This window comes from Stegodyphus dumicola, chromosome X1, assembly GCF_044657685.1.
Source record: "Stegodyphus dumicola isolate Sdum_Otavi_A_Nest chromosome X1, ASM4465768v1".
NCBI lineage: Eukaryota > Metazoa > Arthropoda > Arachnida > Araneae > Eresidae > Stegodyphus > Stegodyphus dumicola.
Window position 1 is genome coordinate 132989359 of NC_140780.1, and position 18754 is coordinate 133008112.

Below are 18754 nucleotides of genomic sequence, written 5' to 3' on the forward strand. Positions count from 1 at the left end.
TTCTTTAATCAATTTGCATATAGGTGTGGAAAGTAATAAATAAAAACTAAATGGGCAAGAGGGAGAAAAGGCAGCAGTTTTTTCTTTTATTATTCAGGCAAAGTTTTTTTATTATGCATAATTTTACATATTCTCTAGGTTTCAATAAATTTAATGTTCCATACATAAAGACAGACATTCATACACAAATTATACGCTCAAAGAAATACATACAGTGAAAATCGTTTAGCACGAAACTGAGGGGACTAAGATATTTTTTTGTATTAAAAGAATTTCATGTTAAAGGATATTGCAAAAGAAAACATAGATTTAACAAAATTAAGTTTATTAGAGTGCATTTTATTTACATATATATATATATATATATCCATAAGCATGTATTTAATAAAAATCAATGAAACAAAAGCATCCACAAGAACTTAATTTAATACAAAATTTTCAAGTTTTTTGAAAAACCAAACTTTTATTGAGCTTTTGGAAAATAATCTGATATTTTTCTTTGCATTGTGTTTTTTAGTATCAGATTTTTGGATGTCATCCATTTTATTATTTATTTCACCATTGGAATGTGCATCTAAAAATAACTGTGCATACTTTTCACGATGTTCCTCATTTCGGGAACAGGAGCTGCATTATTCTTTTCATTTTTGTATAGACGGAATATGTATCAATGATACTTTTTGAGCTTTGAACAAACTCCAAACTTACTTTATCTGCCATAATTGGAGCAGTACACACATTATAATCATCTACTGCAACGAATTCTTCCGATGATACAGTAGCAAAGTCCAATAATACACAAACTTTCTCAAACATTTCATTAAGTGTCAGCTCAGTTTCAATATCCTTCTTTTTCATTTTGTTTGGCACGAACCAAACTCACTGATTTTTACACACATTGCAATATACTCGTCACCGAATTCCAAAGTCGACTGATGAGAGATGAGATATTTTTGTGAGGCGTTTGTAGGGGTGGAGGGTGAAAGTAGCTTAGATAAACAAAATTGGCTCATATTATAGGCTACTCCGAGGGTATTTCAAAGCCAAGCTAGCTCCCTTTCTACGAAACATGCAAAACTACCTCTCTTCCATTTCACACCCCTCTTAACTATTTGAAGGGCGGTGGTTACCTATAGTAATCACCTTTCCTACTGAACGTCTTACTCACTCGTGTGAGTGGTTTTCAAGACTGACTGTTTCTGAAGTTTCTGAAGTACCCCATTAGATGGCAATCAAGAAACATAAGCCAAAGCATCAGCCATCAAAGACAACAATACGATGATGTGCACTCTGCAGCACCAAGAAAAAGCTTGTAAAAACTGTAGAAATGCAGCACATGCAAAGTTGCACTCTGCTTGAGAAAGAAAAACTGTTTCCATGAGTACCATAGACTGATTTGTAGGGATGTGTTCTGTGGGCGGTGGTCACTGACACTAACCACCAGAAATGGTCATTTTTTTCATGTGTCTTGAACAAAATATGTGTAATGGTCGCAAATAATTTCATTGTAACACCTCATATAGTAAATAAAACAAGAGTTTTGCTGAAAAAGTTATCAATTGCCTTTTCCTGCCCCTCAAAGAGTTAAATCTCGTCTGCATGGCTAGTGTTTTCCGTATTTTGTTCATTCCCAGAAGGGAAATCTTCTCGTGTTAAGCAATTTTCGTTTAGTGTTAAAAGAAAAAAAATGCATGAAAATATATAGTAGTTTGTCAGGACCATTGTATTATTTCGTGTTAACCAATATTTCATCTTAAGCGTTTTTGCATTACATGTATTTCACTGTACATGATAATTGCTGCCTTCCCATTCAATCTAAGATATTAAGCTAACGAGTTTCATTCTCAGAAATTTGCAATTACTTCTCTTTTTATTTTAAACTTTTCAATTTATTCCCACAAATTTTATATGACGTATAACAAATAAATGCTTTATACCTTGCGCTGAATTTCATAATTGAATGTATGGGAATTATGCACCACAGAAAGAACATAAATATCCCTTCTCCTTGTACTTCGACGCACCAGAAACATTCCATCTTGTAATTCCTTGGATTCAAAAAGCTGTAATGTTCCCTAAAGCAGTGAAAAAAAAGTACAATGTCTAAAATAAACACTATAAAAATCAGTAAGCGATGAAAAATAAATATATACAGATTTTTTATCTGAATACAAATAGCTTCCCAGAAGATGTTAAGTGCTCAATCAGCTTTATAAAAATGAATAAACATAAGACTTTTACAATTAACAGTAAAAATTATTTCCCAATTAACTTACTTCACGGTCTAAGTTATCATGAAACCAATACTTTCTGGTGGAACTAGGCTGAGGAGGAACATAATTTTCTATAAGGGATAACAGACAGTTAAAGTAATATTACAAATTTTTAAATCTCTTTTAACTTCAAAAACTTATTTAAAATACCTCTGAATCAGAACAAAATATGATTAATTAATGCATACACATTTTCAGACACTTTAAAATAGTTTCATTTAAATAGCTTTTGAGCAATAAATGATACAGAATACAAACTGAAATTGCAGTATTATAATACACTATAATGGTAGAAGCTAATTGCATAAGGTTAAGCGGCAGTTTGAAACAAAGTAAGTTTAGTAAATATGCAGCACTAAAACTTAACATCAAAGAATTACAAATTGATGTCTAATATGATTTCAATGATATGTAAAATGGCATTAAATTTGGATAATATAACATACATCTATTAAGAATTTAATTAATGAAAAATGTTCAAATCAGAAACAATAACAAAATTTTTAAAGAAATTATTTTATAAATCACCTATAAATGTTATACATGGTTTCCAACAAACACCAAAAGTAGACTTAAGATAAATATGTATAGAAAATGATAATATTAATGCACAACAGTTTTCAGAAAGTTGATAAATAAATATTTGTTATTTAGTAGATGTAAACATACATAACTAAAAAATAACATCTATTGCTTAAGAAATTAAATAATTTTTAGTTCTTCTGAAACTCAAAGCAAAGCACATATGGCGGTATTTCTGAAACTGTAATGCATGAATAGTTAGCAGGAATACAAAATGTAATTTTTGCCTTATATTATACTTAAAATGTTCCAAGCTGTCAAAAAATGATTAAATAGTTTAAATTTAAGAACTTAAAAGTTTTAAACTTTTGGAAATACTTTTATCCTTGGTGTTTGTGAATAAGAAAGATCAAGGCATCCCCCCCCGAAAAAAAAACAAAAATAAGCAGACTATAGTAAATATAGACAAGGCTGGATTCAAAAGTACATCATACCTCATTCAAATTTGTGGCTCGGTCCAAATCAGGCCCCCGAGCTGTCTACTTTCGGCCCACCAAGACATGTTCAAAATTTTGTTGTTATTTCATATATCAGTTGTCTCTAGAAGGAGTTGGAAGCAGAAAAAATTTCACAGCTTCCACCTTCGTTACACCTTCTACTCTCTGCTCTTAAAGTGAGATTTGGCACAGAGCCAAGTTCCTCACATAAACCAAGAAAGGTTTCACCACCTGAGCACAAAAACTGCTCCTACCCTGTATGGCACACAGATTGAGGAAGGATCTATGGTATGACATAGCATGAGTGTGTTTACATGTATGTGCTAGTAAAAAGGAAGAGATAAATATTTGTTCATAGCCGCCCAGTCGGTATACTGGTCAGGGTAGCTGACTTCAATGCTGAAAGGCCTGTGTTGGAATCCTCGAGAAGGCACAGTTGTAACTGTCCGTCCCTTCATAGGAAAGATGATGGTGGCCCACCTATTAGGTGCCTCCATAATAAAGAGACCACCACATCCGGCCTTGTATAGATTAATGGACTGGGTTACATTTTGTAATTGTTCACAATCTGCCATTTAAAAAAAAATATTTGTTCATATCATAAGCGCAGCATTCATTTACTTTGTTGCACTTTTAGCTTCGTGACTATACATTGTTTTATCACTTGTGTGTTTTTCTTTTCGAGACCATTAAGAAATTTCTTGTTTTGAATATTTCATTTTTTTAAATATTATTTTGAAAGAGAAATCAATGTAGAATTTTTGCCATTTTTGATATAAGTGGTTTTGATAGTTACTTGTCATAATGAACAGTTCAAAAATGAAAAGATATGCAGAGGATAATAATAGGACATTTTCAGAGGCCTGGACTTTGAAATACTTTTTTGTGGAGCAAGAAATCAGAATTAAATACTTGATATGTAAACTGATGATTAGTGTTTGCAAGGAGTATTATATTAGGTGACACTAAAACACAAAACACTTTCAAAGTTTGAGGGAGAGGATCGAAATCATAAAATCGAATCTCTTTGCCATTCGTGGTTTATGTATTACAGCAAAGCCTCGAGGGTTATCTGCTTAAGGGGAGGGATGCCTTCATGGAAGACTTTCTAAGGGAAACTGGCTCATATACACGTTATACATGGGAAAAACTAAAAAAACACCCATGCAGCCAGACTGTTCATGAGAGTCGAACCTTGGGCCGAACTACCAGTGTTCAGCGACTTTAACGCTCAGCCTCTCGTGGGCCACTTTTTCATCGACGTTCTCTTGTTGCACAAATGAATGTATTCACAAATGCATCTTCATAATTAGATAACTGTGAAGTTAGTTTAGAAATCACAGCATTAACTGCTAAAAGTGGCCGCCATGGTGATTTTGCAAAGGAGTGTAGTTGGCGTCCGAGAAAGTATGCCCTGAAGCTATGAAGAAATTTTAAAATGAGAGTCTCAGCAAAATAATTCAAAGAAGAGAATTGAAAATTTATCTGATGATGTTAGTGAACAATCACAGATTACTGCTGCCAAATTTAAGCACTTTTCTCTAGCAGCTGATGCGTAAACAAACATTACTTCAGCAGCTCAGTTGCTTTTGTTCGTTAAGAGGAATATCTGAAAATTTTGAAGTAACCAAAGGGGTTTTGGGAATGAGTTAAAGGAAGGGATGAACAACTGGAGCTGATATTTTATCCTTCATTTTAAATTTGTGTTCTGCACATAATTTTGATAGTATCACTACTGATGGAGATCCAGCCATGACTGCAATTTAGAATGGTATGGTGAGTCTACCAGGTTTGCCCCTCACACAGGAGAATGAAATTCCTTAGCTTTCCCAGGTGTGTTTTAAGAAAATTCCAGTCTATCCATGTAATACACGCTGGCTGTGCTGAGAGGTAAATTAACTATGGTACCACTTCAAAAGGCAAAATTTTTTTAATTACCTATGACTTATATATATAATCACCAAAGCATTACTATTATAACCATAACAGGAGTTATTTCCTCCACTGAAAATTGAGATTAGAATCTGCCCAACTGGATTAAAAAATGTCTTTAATTTTGGCAGACATTTAGTAGCTAAACAAACACAAAAACAAAAAAAAAAAAAAACTATTTAATGATATTTTAAAATAAATTCAGATATTTTATATTTATTTAGCAGCATACATAAGCAAAAATTATGTACGTAAAATTTTGTGATGGCCATACTGCTAGAATTAGTTTCAGGAGTTATGCCAGAGAAAATTGCCTGAAATTTGAAAGTAATCTTAACTAATAATAAATAAATTTAGAAGGAAGAAGCCACATTAAATGATACAATTAACATTCAAGTTAATTACTTAAAGACTAAAAACTGAATTACAATAATCAACAATATTTTGGTGAATATAGTTATATTAAATAGTTAGCTTAGATGACTGATTACTATTATTTTATTTTACTGCAAAATGAATAATAGGGTAATTATTAAAAAGAAAAATAAACGTTTAAAAAGATTTTGTGGTAAAATCCTAGTATACGGTACAGCCTTGGTACGATTTTGAAAACTGTCATCAATAGCAAAATGATCCGTTTACTGCTCATCATCAATGTCTGGTTTACTGCCCATCATAATGTTGCCAAATCCCGTGTGCACCATATACTATGATCAAACCAATTTTGTTTTATACTAGAATGGGAAAGTGTTTTCTTTCATTCAACATGCACTGCACATGCCTATGCGAATCTCTCGATTCTCAAGATTACTGGAAACCAAAGTTGTTGGAACCTTGCTTTGCCTTTCTAAAAGGCAAATCTGATTGGAGCAGTGAAAACTGGCTCTACATCAGCTGCTTGAATGATGCTTATGCGATACATAATTTGCCAAGAAAGTGATCACTTCCCACATTGGTGTAAAAAACACTTTATTAGGGATCGCCATATGAAGTTCCCTGACTTTTCCATATTTTAACTAAAATATTTAAATTCCCTGACTTTTTTAGTCAATTTTAGACGTTTACCGGTTTTCCAGGTAGTGTGGCAACCCTGGTCTACTGAGAAACCATTTGGACGAGTGAGGCAAGGATTTGCTTAGGTATCACTTTATCATATACTAAGAACAGCTGTCTGCAAAAGAACTAAAATTTGACCGCCTAATGAAGGTTGTGAGTGATATAATCAATTTTATTTGCTCACATGGTTTAAACCACAGGTGATTTAAGGAAATCCACACAGATGCACCACATAGTGATCTCATATATTGCTCTGAAGTATGGTAGTTGAGCTATGTAGAGGCTTTAACGAGGCTTTCTAATTTGATTATGAAATAATACCATTCCCTGAAGAAAACTAGGATGTTATAGAAACTATCTTTCAAGTAAGTAAGACTTAGCATTTTTAGTTGATGTGACAGCCCATCTGAATGACCCATACAAAAAAAAAAAAAACAAAAAAAAAAAAAAAAAATTGATAGGAAAAAACAATTCATCAGTCAACTGGCGAATGCAGCACCTACTTTAACTCAAACACCAGCTGTTCTCCAAGCAGCCTGTCTGTCAAAATTTTGCCAATTTTCCTCACCTGAAGAAAAATTTTATTGATAAAAAAAAAAAAAAAAAAAGATGTTGTTTACTTCATTTGAAAAGTGAGTTACAAATTTTTAATTGCATAAGGTTAAATTTAAACTATTTGAGGAACCATTTTCTGTTATAGTCCAAGAAGCACCAGAAGGTGTTCAAATGGAACTTCTTGATTTACAAACTTCTGACTTATGCAAATCCAGATTCTGTGATTTAGACATTCTTGGCTTTTAAAAAACTCTACCTACCAAATTTTTGCCCTTAAAAAATAATGCAAGCAGATGTGCTACCATGTTTGGTAGTACATATATGTGAACAAACATTTTCTATTATGAATCTAAATAAGTCAAAATTAAGAAATAAAATGACAGATACACACTTGCAATCTCTCTTAAGAATATCAACAACTAGCTTTCAACCAAGTATATCAAAAATTGTTAATAAAATTCAGTCTCAACAATCACACCAATGTATTTAACTATGGCTAACTTATATACATTTTTATTAAAATATGTATACATTAAATAATCATGCACAAACATAAACTGTAATTTTTTTTAAAGCTGAACTGGGTGTGTTGGCCCTAGTACCACATGCAAGAGGAAAGGGAAATCCCCTCGTTGTTTACATACATATGTAATGATCCCCAAATCAGTTTAAATTTGATATGGTACATATCTGAATTGCAAATTAAGCAACTTATTGCATTGGCCTCCCCCCAGCCAAATTTTTTACAAACACTATTGGCCCTTGGCAACTAAGTCATTTCTCTGAGTGGCCCTTCTGCTAAAAAGGTTGTGCACCCTTACTGTTTGGCACTTATATTTTTCAATTTTCATTCTTCTACTTACACAGATAGAAAGAAGATATACTATTGGCTATTCTTGTAACAAACTTTAGTAGACTGTTAATTTAAAATAACTTGAAAAACAAGAAATAGATTAATACTTTTAACAACAAAAGAATCAGTATATTATCATTAAGTACCATACTCTTTAAATAACACTTTTTAAATATTTACTTAACCCTCTCCCAAAGAAAGGAAACACTACAGCATGAATAATAATAGACACGACAATATCTGGAGCAGGAGAAGTTTTATGTTCTCGGATGTGTCAAGCTGTCATTTATAAAGAGTGAGAAGAATAATGAAAGGAAAAGAACACTCCACTTCATGGGCTTTCTACATTACACATTATCGAAGTGATTGCCTCTTTTCTTAAATGTCAACAGCATCTTTTTATTGTTCTTTTCAGTCCTACAAAGAGAATCTTGAAGCACCGTCGAGCTCATACCACTTATGTTTCAACAAATACCATGCATATTTCAACCAGTGTATGTGTTGGGAGTTTTTTAGTAAATAATGGTGCAAAAATACTTCAATTCATGGGCAACAAATTAAAATTTTTAAAAGTCAAATAAATTTCAATAAAACAAATAAAATATCATTTAATTCTACTCTAATTCATATGTAAACATAGCAATTTGACAGTACCTTCCATATTATTTTATTCTTATCAAAATACAACATTATAAGAAAAACTGCAAATATGATCAATGGAGGAAAGAGAATGCAATATCTAGTGCAGAAAAAATGTCCAATTAATTTTTTAAATAAAGCACTGGAACTTTTGAATAAATGACCTCAAATGAGAATACTAAGTTGCCCTCATCTAAGAAAATATAACATTCAAGCTCAATAGAGAAACTACATAAATGTGTTAGTATCCAAATATTTATAGTACAAAATTAGAATAATTATATATTACTTAAAGAACAGTAACCACATATGCTAAAACATACTTAAATATTAACACTGGGGAGCAAAATTAAAGGAACTATAAAGGGGTCTTTATGTTAATTCTATTAAGAGAAGCCCAGATGAAAGGTGATTGGTATTTAAAGGTCAATGTTATCATATAATCCAATGGGATTCACCTTTGTTACAGAGAAATTTTGCAAACTTGTATGCCCATTCTCTTAGCAAGTGTGGAAAAGAGTACAAAAGGGTGCTTTAAATTCTAATTTCAAAGATTTTTTAAGTGGCTGGATAAAATTTTCACATGTAGAAGTTGGAACATGTCATTGAGATGGCATTTGATGGATTGTGAGAAATTATGTATAACTGGGAGCAAGGAAGACACTGACACACGTCTGTAAAGAACTAACAGTAGCAAAAGAGCATCATGTCAAGAATCTGAAATAGTTTAAAGATGATGATGTATACAACAATCAAACCAAGATCAAAAACATGCCACAATAGGCTCTCAGGAGTGTTATTTGGCAGCAACTGCTAAAAGAAATAGACAACTGACATCAGCCCAGATTACAAAGATATTCACTGTACTCTACAAGTACTCGATTATCTAGATATGATGATTGACATGCTGCATAAAAGTAAGCTATATGTAAGAAAACCCACAATTTGCTTACAGTCAAAAGTCGTTAATCCGGACTCGTCAGGACTTTGATTCCGGATTATCGATTTTTCCGTATTATAGATCATCAGTTTAAATCTGGTAAGATGGCATGCAGAAATTATAAAATTAAAAATATGAAACAATAATTTATGAAATAAAGAACACTTATGATCTAAAGAGTCTCAAAATTTACAAAAAAGAAAAAGCTTAATATTTGTTTACTTTATTAAACATTTCTTTCAATGTAAGTTGTTTAAGTTGCTTCGTTTTTTATGTGATAATACATTCTCTTTAATTCTATAAACAGACATAATTTCTTGTTCATTTACAAAGTTCCAATGTTCAAGTCCTATAATTGCTGTGTCGAGAATACCGACTAATTTGTCAATCGAAATTTTTTCGTTTTCAATAACCTCTGTCACTTTCTTTGCTATCGGAAGTGAATTATAATGACGAGGAATTTGATTTCAATTATATCAAAGACGGAGTACATCGAGATGAAATACTACATTTAGTAAGGAATTACAAGCCAAATAAAATAAAAACATCTGCCCTGAAGATAAGGATAGTGCTGACAGATCAACTTCCAATTCATTGAGCGCCGCGGCGTTAAAGATAAACAAAGGATATGCCTTTATCCATTTTTTGCAGCAATTCCACTTTTTGTTTAATGGACTTCGAAACATACTTTTGCTTTGTAGATCCTTTACATATTAGTAAATATATATCAGAAATTCTATTTGACATAATCGAAAGTTCAAGTTTACTTTTATAAAATTGCTCTAACAGTCTGCAAAAAATAATAAGCCAAATCCAATTCGAAGATTAAGGAACAACGCAATCTGCAACATTAACTGAATTAGATAATTTTAGCTTAGCTTATACCATCCGTTATACATTAAGCACGCACACACATATTCGCAGCTGTAAAGGTCTTACGCGCATGCGTCAACGCGACGCATGTGCAGGAAGTTTGTAGCTTTGAGGTCCGGATTATGGGTGTCCGAATAAACGACTTTTGACTCTATTAGCTTGGGCTACGAAATACACTTCATTCCAAAGGTGCAGAGATAATTGTGACTAATGTAATATGAACTATCTTTACTAATAAACAAACCTGGATTTCAATGACCTATGAATTTTTTTGCAGTTGACTATTTTCTTCAACTCCTAAAACTCATTTTTACTAGGCAGACATATCATATCCATAGAAAACTAAGTATGGAACCTATTAATCCTATCTATTATGACAGACTTTTTCCACAAGGTATGAGTGTCACTTCTAAGAGTTTTCCATACCAGCATGTCTCAGCTCTTTAAGAAGTTTTGTGCATATTCAGTTCTAAAGGATTATATGCAGAGGAAAAAAAATGTATTCCGCAGAAATATTCTTGGAATTACACACTCACAGCTGTGCACATTATGTTTTTCTACCTTGATAAAATCCCCTTTATTTTCTTGTTTTGCTTAATTAATATAGTTCTGTTTCAATTCAAGTTGCACAGAATGTTTTGTCCACAGACAAAATTGAAGAAAATATTGCATACATCATATCCACTTTAAAGATATTAATTTCAACTATTAAATTATAAAAAAAAGCAAAATATGCAACCAGCTGATGCAATAAATTAAATTGATAAAATAAGCAAAATTTAAAAAAAGATCAAAAGCAAAATTTAATACACTGCATTTGCTAAATTCACCACTGTTGACTAAAAATTGTGGCTTCCAAACTATATGGAAAATATCCTTCATCCTGACAGAAGTAGACTCTTTTGTAATTGAAGAAGAGTTAATGATAATTGATGGAGTTCTTTTTCAAGTATGCTCCAATAACTGCAGAAGATGTTGAGAGAAGTTTCTCATGATATAAAAGCTTACATACTAACAACAAATTTTTCATGTTTGAAAATATAAAGAAGCATTTAATGATTAAATGCAATTGTAATACATTTGCATAAGGCTGAAAATTCAGAAGAAAAAGTAAAATTCAAGTGATGTGCATGCAATTTTTTGAGTTTTAATCCATTTGTTAATGTTTATGAACTGTAGCATTTTTCATATTATTATTGTTTTTTATTTTGGGGTACCTTTGTTTTAAAATTCTTTCTAGGGCATTTTCAGTAAACTTTTTTGGGTTATCAAAATCTGGACCCTGATAATGAGTCTTATTCTTGCTTGAAGAGTGAGTTTAAATGTGTTACAATGCACAAGGAGCAAAACATATAACAAGCCTTAAAATGTCTTCTGTACAATGGTGTTTGAATGGGCATTATTTTGAATGGCTGTACTGACCTATACATTTTTAGCAGTGCAAATATGATTGTTAAAATACACAGAAATCCTTATGTCATGTTATTTAGGGGTCACTTGGTAAAAACATCCTTCTAATGGACAACAGTGATAGACAGTGTGGAGGCAGATCTTAAAACTTTAAAAATCAATTGTTGGCGGACGTATCGACTAACTGGATCCATTGCAGAAAGTTTATTGAGACAGCCTTGGCCTATGATAAAACAGTAGTGCAAATGAAGAAGAATGGGCAACAATACACATTCCCATTGCACTGCACTAGTGACTGATTGTCTTGAGAGTGAAGGAATATAGCAGATGGAGTGGCCCACATAGCCTATACATTTAAACCTGACAGAATATAGTATGTAAGACACACTAGGATGCTGACTTGCAACATCCCAGCCTTCATCTACCTCTTTCAAGGAGCTTCAAGGCACTATTCATCACAAATATGCTTTGTTCATGCAGATATGCCTGGAAATCTAATACAGAGCATGCAAAATTACTGTAAAGTTTGTATTTTGGCTAGGAGTGACCACATGCATTATTTCTCTTTTCTAGGTTCTAAAAAGTTGTAACACCAACTTTTCCCTGCCCCACTTTACATCACATTTCCTGTGTTCTTATTTAATTTGTTTTTTGCAGGACTAGCAAATGCTGTGTTTTGAAGACATCTTGGGCATAACAAAATAAAGATCTTGAGCAAATACTATATTCTTCGCTGCAACATCACTCAGGACAGGAGTTTTGAATAGTTGTTCTTTTAATTTTTCTCACCAGTGTAAAACATCTAATAGAAAATAAATGTTAAGGCACATTACTTAACAAGGATATGCATTCCTGATGATTATTCTTTGTAGCTAGATCCAAAGGTGTTTCATTATAATTTGACCGTGGATGGCATGGAGTATTCAGGGATAGTAAATCCTTAAATAATAAAATGGATTGCTTAAGTTACACTAAAAGAATTATTAAATAAATAATATTTACCAAATTGACAAAAAAAAAAAAAAAAAAAAAACATATTTTCAAGTCCTAGTTTTTACCAGATAAAATATAAAAAATTATCTATACATAAAGATTCTTCCATTAGACTTAAATTTTTATGTTGCAAGCTGAATCACAGTCAAATCAAACTCAAAGATTCCATTCAGATAACACTGCCATATCTGACTTTTCAGGTAATGGCAAAATTTGTTGTTGGATTTATTAGGGGATTTGACTGCTAAGAAACAATTTCCTAATCAGGAATTATGACCCAATAAGGCTGCACATGCAATCCTTGCTTGTGACTTAAGCTTTGCATATTCTCACTAGGATGCACTTGAACTGGAAGACAACACGCCAATGGAAAATTTAAATTATGCAAAAATGTAATTTTAGGTGACCTAAAATTTAAATAAAACTTCATGAAATTCAGCAGTGAATTTTAAGGGAGAAAATATTTTGCTTCAAAAAAGATCTATGTTTGAACATCCTTGAATAGGCATACATAATTTTTCTTTATCTTTTGGACAGCATATATGATGTACTGATCAGTTCCCCCCTTTTCCCCCCAAAAAAGTGAATTCTTTCTCCTCCTTTTTCAACCTACAGTTATAATAGCTCCAAGTATAACTACCCCCCCCCAAGAAAATAGACAGAACTAGCATCTAAAGGCAGCATTACTTTAATAGTTTCATATTTACAGTATTTTTTCTCCTACAGATTGTTTTTATTCTGAACCATTACAGAATACTGCAGAAATAAAAATAGTGGTGACAGTATAATAAATGTCTCTCTTCAAATTTGGCCAGCATACTTCAGTCACAAAAACCAAATATTATTTATACATAAATTATAGTATAAAATTATAGAAAAAAATTTAAATGAATTTTTAAATTCTTTTGTAATCATTTTCTCTTGCCCAAATGAGAAACTGAAGAATGTTCTTTTCATATTAATTTGTCCTCCAATATGCTTAAGTGCCTTCATAAAATTTTACATCATTATGCTTGAGAAATATACACACTAACAACAATGCAAAATAATTGCTAAACATGTTACTTAAAACAATAACAGCTTAAACAGACTGAAATTTTTCTTTTCCTATAAATATTATAAATCATAAACATAAAATGCTTATTAATTACAGTGCAATATATTTATTATTAGAACACACACTGATCAACTAAAACATTATGATCACAACTTTTATTATCAGAATGCACTTGTTGAAATAATGCAGATGGCACATAATAAAACGGAACGTTATTTAATGATTTCCTTGTAGAGTGAGGTATAAGTTTATTGACAATGTATGCATATACATGAAATGCTATTCAATTTTGAAAAAGGCCAGATTGTGATAGCCTGGCTTTGCTCATACCTAATCAGTGAACACAATAACAAAGGACTGTCCTTAATGACGGCATCCAGTTAGCTCCCTATGCTCATCTAACAGTTCAACACAATGTAGGTCTACATACTAATCATCGGATTTTACTCCACAGCAGATGTCTCTTTCATATGCTTTTATCAACCCAACAATCATCAGAGTTTACGACTACAGTGGGCCCATGAACATCATGATTGGATCATGCTACAATAGAAAAGAGTTATCCAGTCAGATGAATCATGATTTTATGTACTGCAGCATCTAAACAGGCCAATGGCAGAGGTATTGTGCTTTAGAAGACATCCTTATGAATGTACTTGGGGCCACAGTTACTCTGACACATATCAAGGACTTTAAGAATCAGTACCACAATAGATTGCAGCTGTTCTGCATGCCATATGTGGAGCAGTTCATTATTACAGGATAATGGTCATCATGATTTGGTTGATCACTGTATGTGGGCAAATGTCTGCATGCATATATATAATAGTATAAGCTAGAATATATTATCAATAAATGGTTTTAAAATTTCCCAGTTTTATCAGATTTCCTATATAAGAATCGAAATAGCATGCCAAGATTAAACTTTATCTTCTGAAGAACAGTTCAACCAATGACATACTTCACATATTTTTTAAAGCATAATACCAGGTTTAGAAAATAACAAATCTGTATAAATAATAGATACAGGTAGATTTGAGGCAGTTTGGATTTTAGGGAGACATGGAAAACTGGGCAATCAGGCTGTTTTTTATAACAGCCGGAAGGGGTTGAACTAATAACGGCGATCATTATCAGAAACAAATTTTATTTTCTTGCATCTGGCCATACTGCCTATAAAGGCACATGTAAAATCATAAACTGACCTCTAACAAGTTTATTTTATTGCAGCTGGCAGCACTACCTATGAAAGCACATGCCAAATCATGGATTCGCATGTACCTTTAAGAAGTTTCATAACATACTGTACCGTGTGTTCAAACAATTTGTATTGTGTTATCCATGTAAAGTGCGGGTCTAATCATGAAATCAAGAAAAAGAAGGAAACATGAAGCAAGCTTCAAGTTAAAAAGCCATGAAACAGGCTAAAGAATCGAACAACTGTCTTGCAGCAAAAGCTTTTGATGTAACACAGAAGATAGTAAGAGACTGCAGAAAGAATGAAGATGGTATTAAAAATGTACATATGAAGAAAATGTTTCATGAGAACAGAAACAGCTTGTTGCCCAGATTTAGAAAATGGCATTGCAGAATGAGTACAAGAACACAGGAAGAATTGTTATGTTGTTAGAAGATGTATGATTAGGGCCTATGCACTGAAAGGGTCACAGGCAAATCCAGAACAAGGCAGAGAATTTAAAGCAACATTAGGCTGTTATAATTGTGTAATGAACAGAAAAAAGTCAGTAATATGACAGAAAAAAAATTGCGCAGAAATTACCAAAAGTTTTTTTATTATCAACTTCCAACTTTCCATTATCTTATAAGGTATTTCTTCCACTTTCCTAGCGTCCTTTGTGGTGTAGTTGTTCTGCACACTGAGCCGGTATTTCGGAGGTCAGTGGTTCGATTCCCGGCGAAGGCATTTGCTAATTATTCATCACTCCTGCTTAAAAAAAATACCTAATGTCTCTACAATCTAAAATTGGAAATATGGATGGAACACCCACAAATTTTAACTTGATAAGCAAATGAACTCTGGAAATAAAAAGCGTAAAAAATGTTCATGTCAAAATGTACCGGACATGAAAAAGCCAGGTTTACAGAAGTATACAGATGCATGGCAGATGGACAAAGTTAAAACCCACGGTCATATTCAAGATGGAAACTACTCCTAAAATAAGCTTCCCACCAGGCATTTTCGTACATTTTCATGAAAAGGAATTTACGGACAAGAATGATGTAAAATTGTGGATGGATAATATACAACACAGGCAACCACATGCTCTATGAAATCAACATAGTTCAATTGGTGTGGGATATGTTCCATAGTCGCATAACTAAGGTAAAAAAAAAATCGCTTAGCCCAGCGCAATACTAAGATTTCAGCTGTACCAGGTGGTTTAAATTCAATGCTACAACCTTTAGACATCTCTCTGAATAAACCATTGAAAGATCCCATGCGTGAAGAACAGAATAATTGGATGATGAGTGGTGAAAAGTCGTATACAAAAGATGGAGCTATGCAGACAGTGTTACTTGATGTGCTTCGTGATTTCATGATCAAATCACAGAGGAAAACGAATGTGGAAACAGATCAAATTCTTCAGAAAATGTGGGATTTCTAATTATTTATGAGATGATGAAGCAAAAATAGACTCACCAGGTACAGAATGGGATCCATATGCTGATTTTCTCAACAATGAAAGTGAGAATGTACTTGAGAAACTATTTGGCTTAGATGATGAATGTGAGGATTTTGTAGGATTTTAAATACATTGATTAGTGATTTCTAATGGCTTTAATTTACATAAATTTCAAACTAATTTCTTTTTATCTGTCCTATAAGACTACCACGGATTTTCGGGGCTTCCTTTTATGATTCAATTATCTGCGGAAATATACGGTACTTCTCTTGATATACCAACTTCCTGACAACGATGCGCCAAGAGATGTTAATTCTTTTTACTTCCATTTTTCATTATTATTTGCACTACTTTATTTTGTTTACATTGCTTTTGCACTTTTTATGCATTTGTTCCCTATTGATCTCATTGCTTATCTAGTTTATTTTTTCACAGCGTTTATTGTTTATTTGAATATATAGATAGGTACATATGATGCCTCACAAACAACTAACCGCATATTTTTGTTTTCTAAAGCATTGAATATTTTCAAAATTTACTCTAACAGTTTGAAAACAAAAGGTTTTTTGTCTGTACACAGTTGCATGACAAATTTCTGTAAACAAAACAACTACCTATGAACAAATCATATGAATTATACAGAGTGTAATTTCTTTTTCAATGCAACATACTTTTACAGTATCAGAACATCCATGGTTTGCAGCATAATGCAAAGGTACCCATCCAGATTCAGTAGCACGAAGCTGAGGATTTGCTCCCCATTTCAAGAGAACAGTAACTGTTGAAGACTGATTTTTTTGACAAGCGTACTAAGGAAGAAAAAAAAAATACACGCAGTTAAATAGCTTAAAAATCTTCTATCAAATCTAATTGATCTTATCTTAAAAATTCTACTTGATCATCATCTATATAAAATAATTTTGAATAGACTAGAACAGAATTTTGAATATTCCAAACAGCATAGTTTGCACTTGAACAGAAAACAGAATGTATACAAAATACAACAGGAACTACTTATGAATAAATACATTCTTAAGAACACTTACTAGCCTGTTAGCTCTCATCAGTAAATATAATGCTTAAAGGAATGCCCTCTGAATAGTGCCCATCATAAATGTAACATTACCTATATGCATGTTCTCCATGATAGAAACCTTTACAAGGATGTAATGGCACAAAGGTACCCACACCTTATGAAGATAAGTTTTGAACTTAAAGAAAGCACTTTCGTATGGGTGAGGACACTTTTTATAGCAAAGTAATATTGCAAACTTTTTTTTGGTGCTTTATTAATAAAAATAGAAAAATAAAAACTTATTTCCATGAAAGTATCTTGGCAAAAAGATGCATACAAAGATTGCTTTTTTTTTTTTTTTTTTTTTTAGTTTAGTTACAAAGATGATCTACATAAGGATTGCCTTTTTTTTTCTTTTTTTAAAGTTACGAAGATGATCTTCATGAAAGTGTGAGCATTTTTATGCCAGGATACACTTTGAACATCTTGGCTAGCAGTCACCAATTTGCATAAAATTGCCAGCACCTTTATTGCACAGCATTGTTACTTATATACCTTGTCTTACATAAATATATATATATATATATAGACAAGGGAAAAGAGTAAGTACAGTGTATATGAAAAACAATGCAAAAATTTTATAAAATATTATACTACAGACATCTTCCAAGCTATAATACTCTTACAAAGATATGGGTAGTAACTGAAATGGACAAAGGAATATTTCAACTATGTGAAGTCTTTACAGCTCATTTCCTATGCCTTGTGCAATCAATCGATTAAATTGACAAAAAACTTAACAATCATTCAAAAATAAGTAAGCAGACAAATTGAAACAAATTTTAAATAACATGTATCTTATAAAGATAGAAAATCTTATGCTCTGCATTAAATATTGAGATTCCGTTTTTATTAAGTGTATGGTCACATTACAATACATCAATCTGAGATGTATTTCCTAATTCTGCATAATTTTAGTGATTCAAAGACAGCAATTAAAAAATTAAAAAAGATATTTTGGGCATTTCCTTTAAAAGAAAAAGTTAAAATAAATATTAAAATATTTTTAGGATTTGTATTTCAAAGATAATCCTTCAGAATACACTACCGCAAATTCTAACAACAGCACAGATTTTAGGTGCTTGGAATCTGTTCATAAATATTCTCTGCATTTTCTCATCACTACACTCCCCTACAAACAACCACAAGACAAACTATTTTATGAGTGTTTGCAAGATCTGGTGAAGCTATGTGGTAATCTAGAGAATGGTATAATTTCTTACATGCTGCAAAGTGGACTAAAATTTGTTTTCTTTTTGTATTTAACAAGAATTGATACGTAGATTTCAGATACTTACTCAATCACAAGACATGCTACATATACTTCTTTTTTAAAAATCCTATTAATTTTTACCATAGCAATACCCGAATAAAATTTGACCATATGCTGTTTGACTGCAATACATAATTTACTATAAAATCTCTTTACCCCTT

General features: G+C 32.1%; 1 protein-coding gene across 2 annotated transcripts in view; it reads right to left on the bottom strand.

The window, feature by feature from the left end:
• The window catches only part of LOC118202164 (tyrosine-protein kinase HTK16-like), a 98838-nt gene that overhangs the window by 46101 nt on the left and 33983 nt on the right, over nucleotides 1-18754 (bottom strand). The window contains exons 7-10 of one of the 2 annotated variants that reach the window (XM_085807774.1): nucleotides 16917-17054; nucleotides 12384-12489; nucleotides 2277-2344; nucleotides 1938-2075 (exon numbers count right to left, since the gene is read on the bottom strand). In XM_085807774.1, the coding sequence (XP_085663900.1) occupies nucleotides 1938-2075; nucleotides 2277-2344; nucleotides 12384-12489; nucleotides 16917-17054 (450 nt within the window). The remainder of the gene's footprint in view (nucleotides 1-1937; nucleotides 2076-2276; nucleotides 2345-12383; nucleotides 12490-16916; nucleotides 17055-18754) is intronic. The other variant, XM_085807775.1, reaches the window with a different exon arrangement.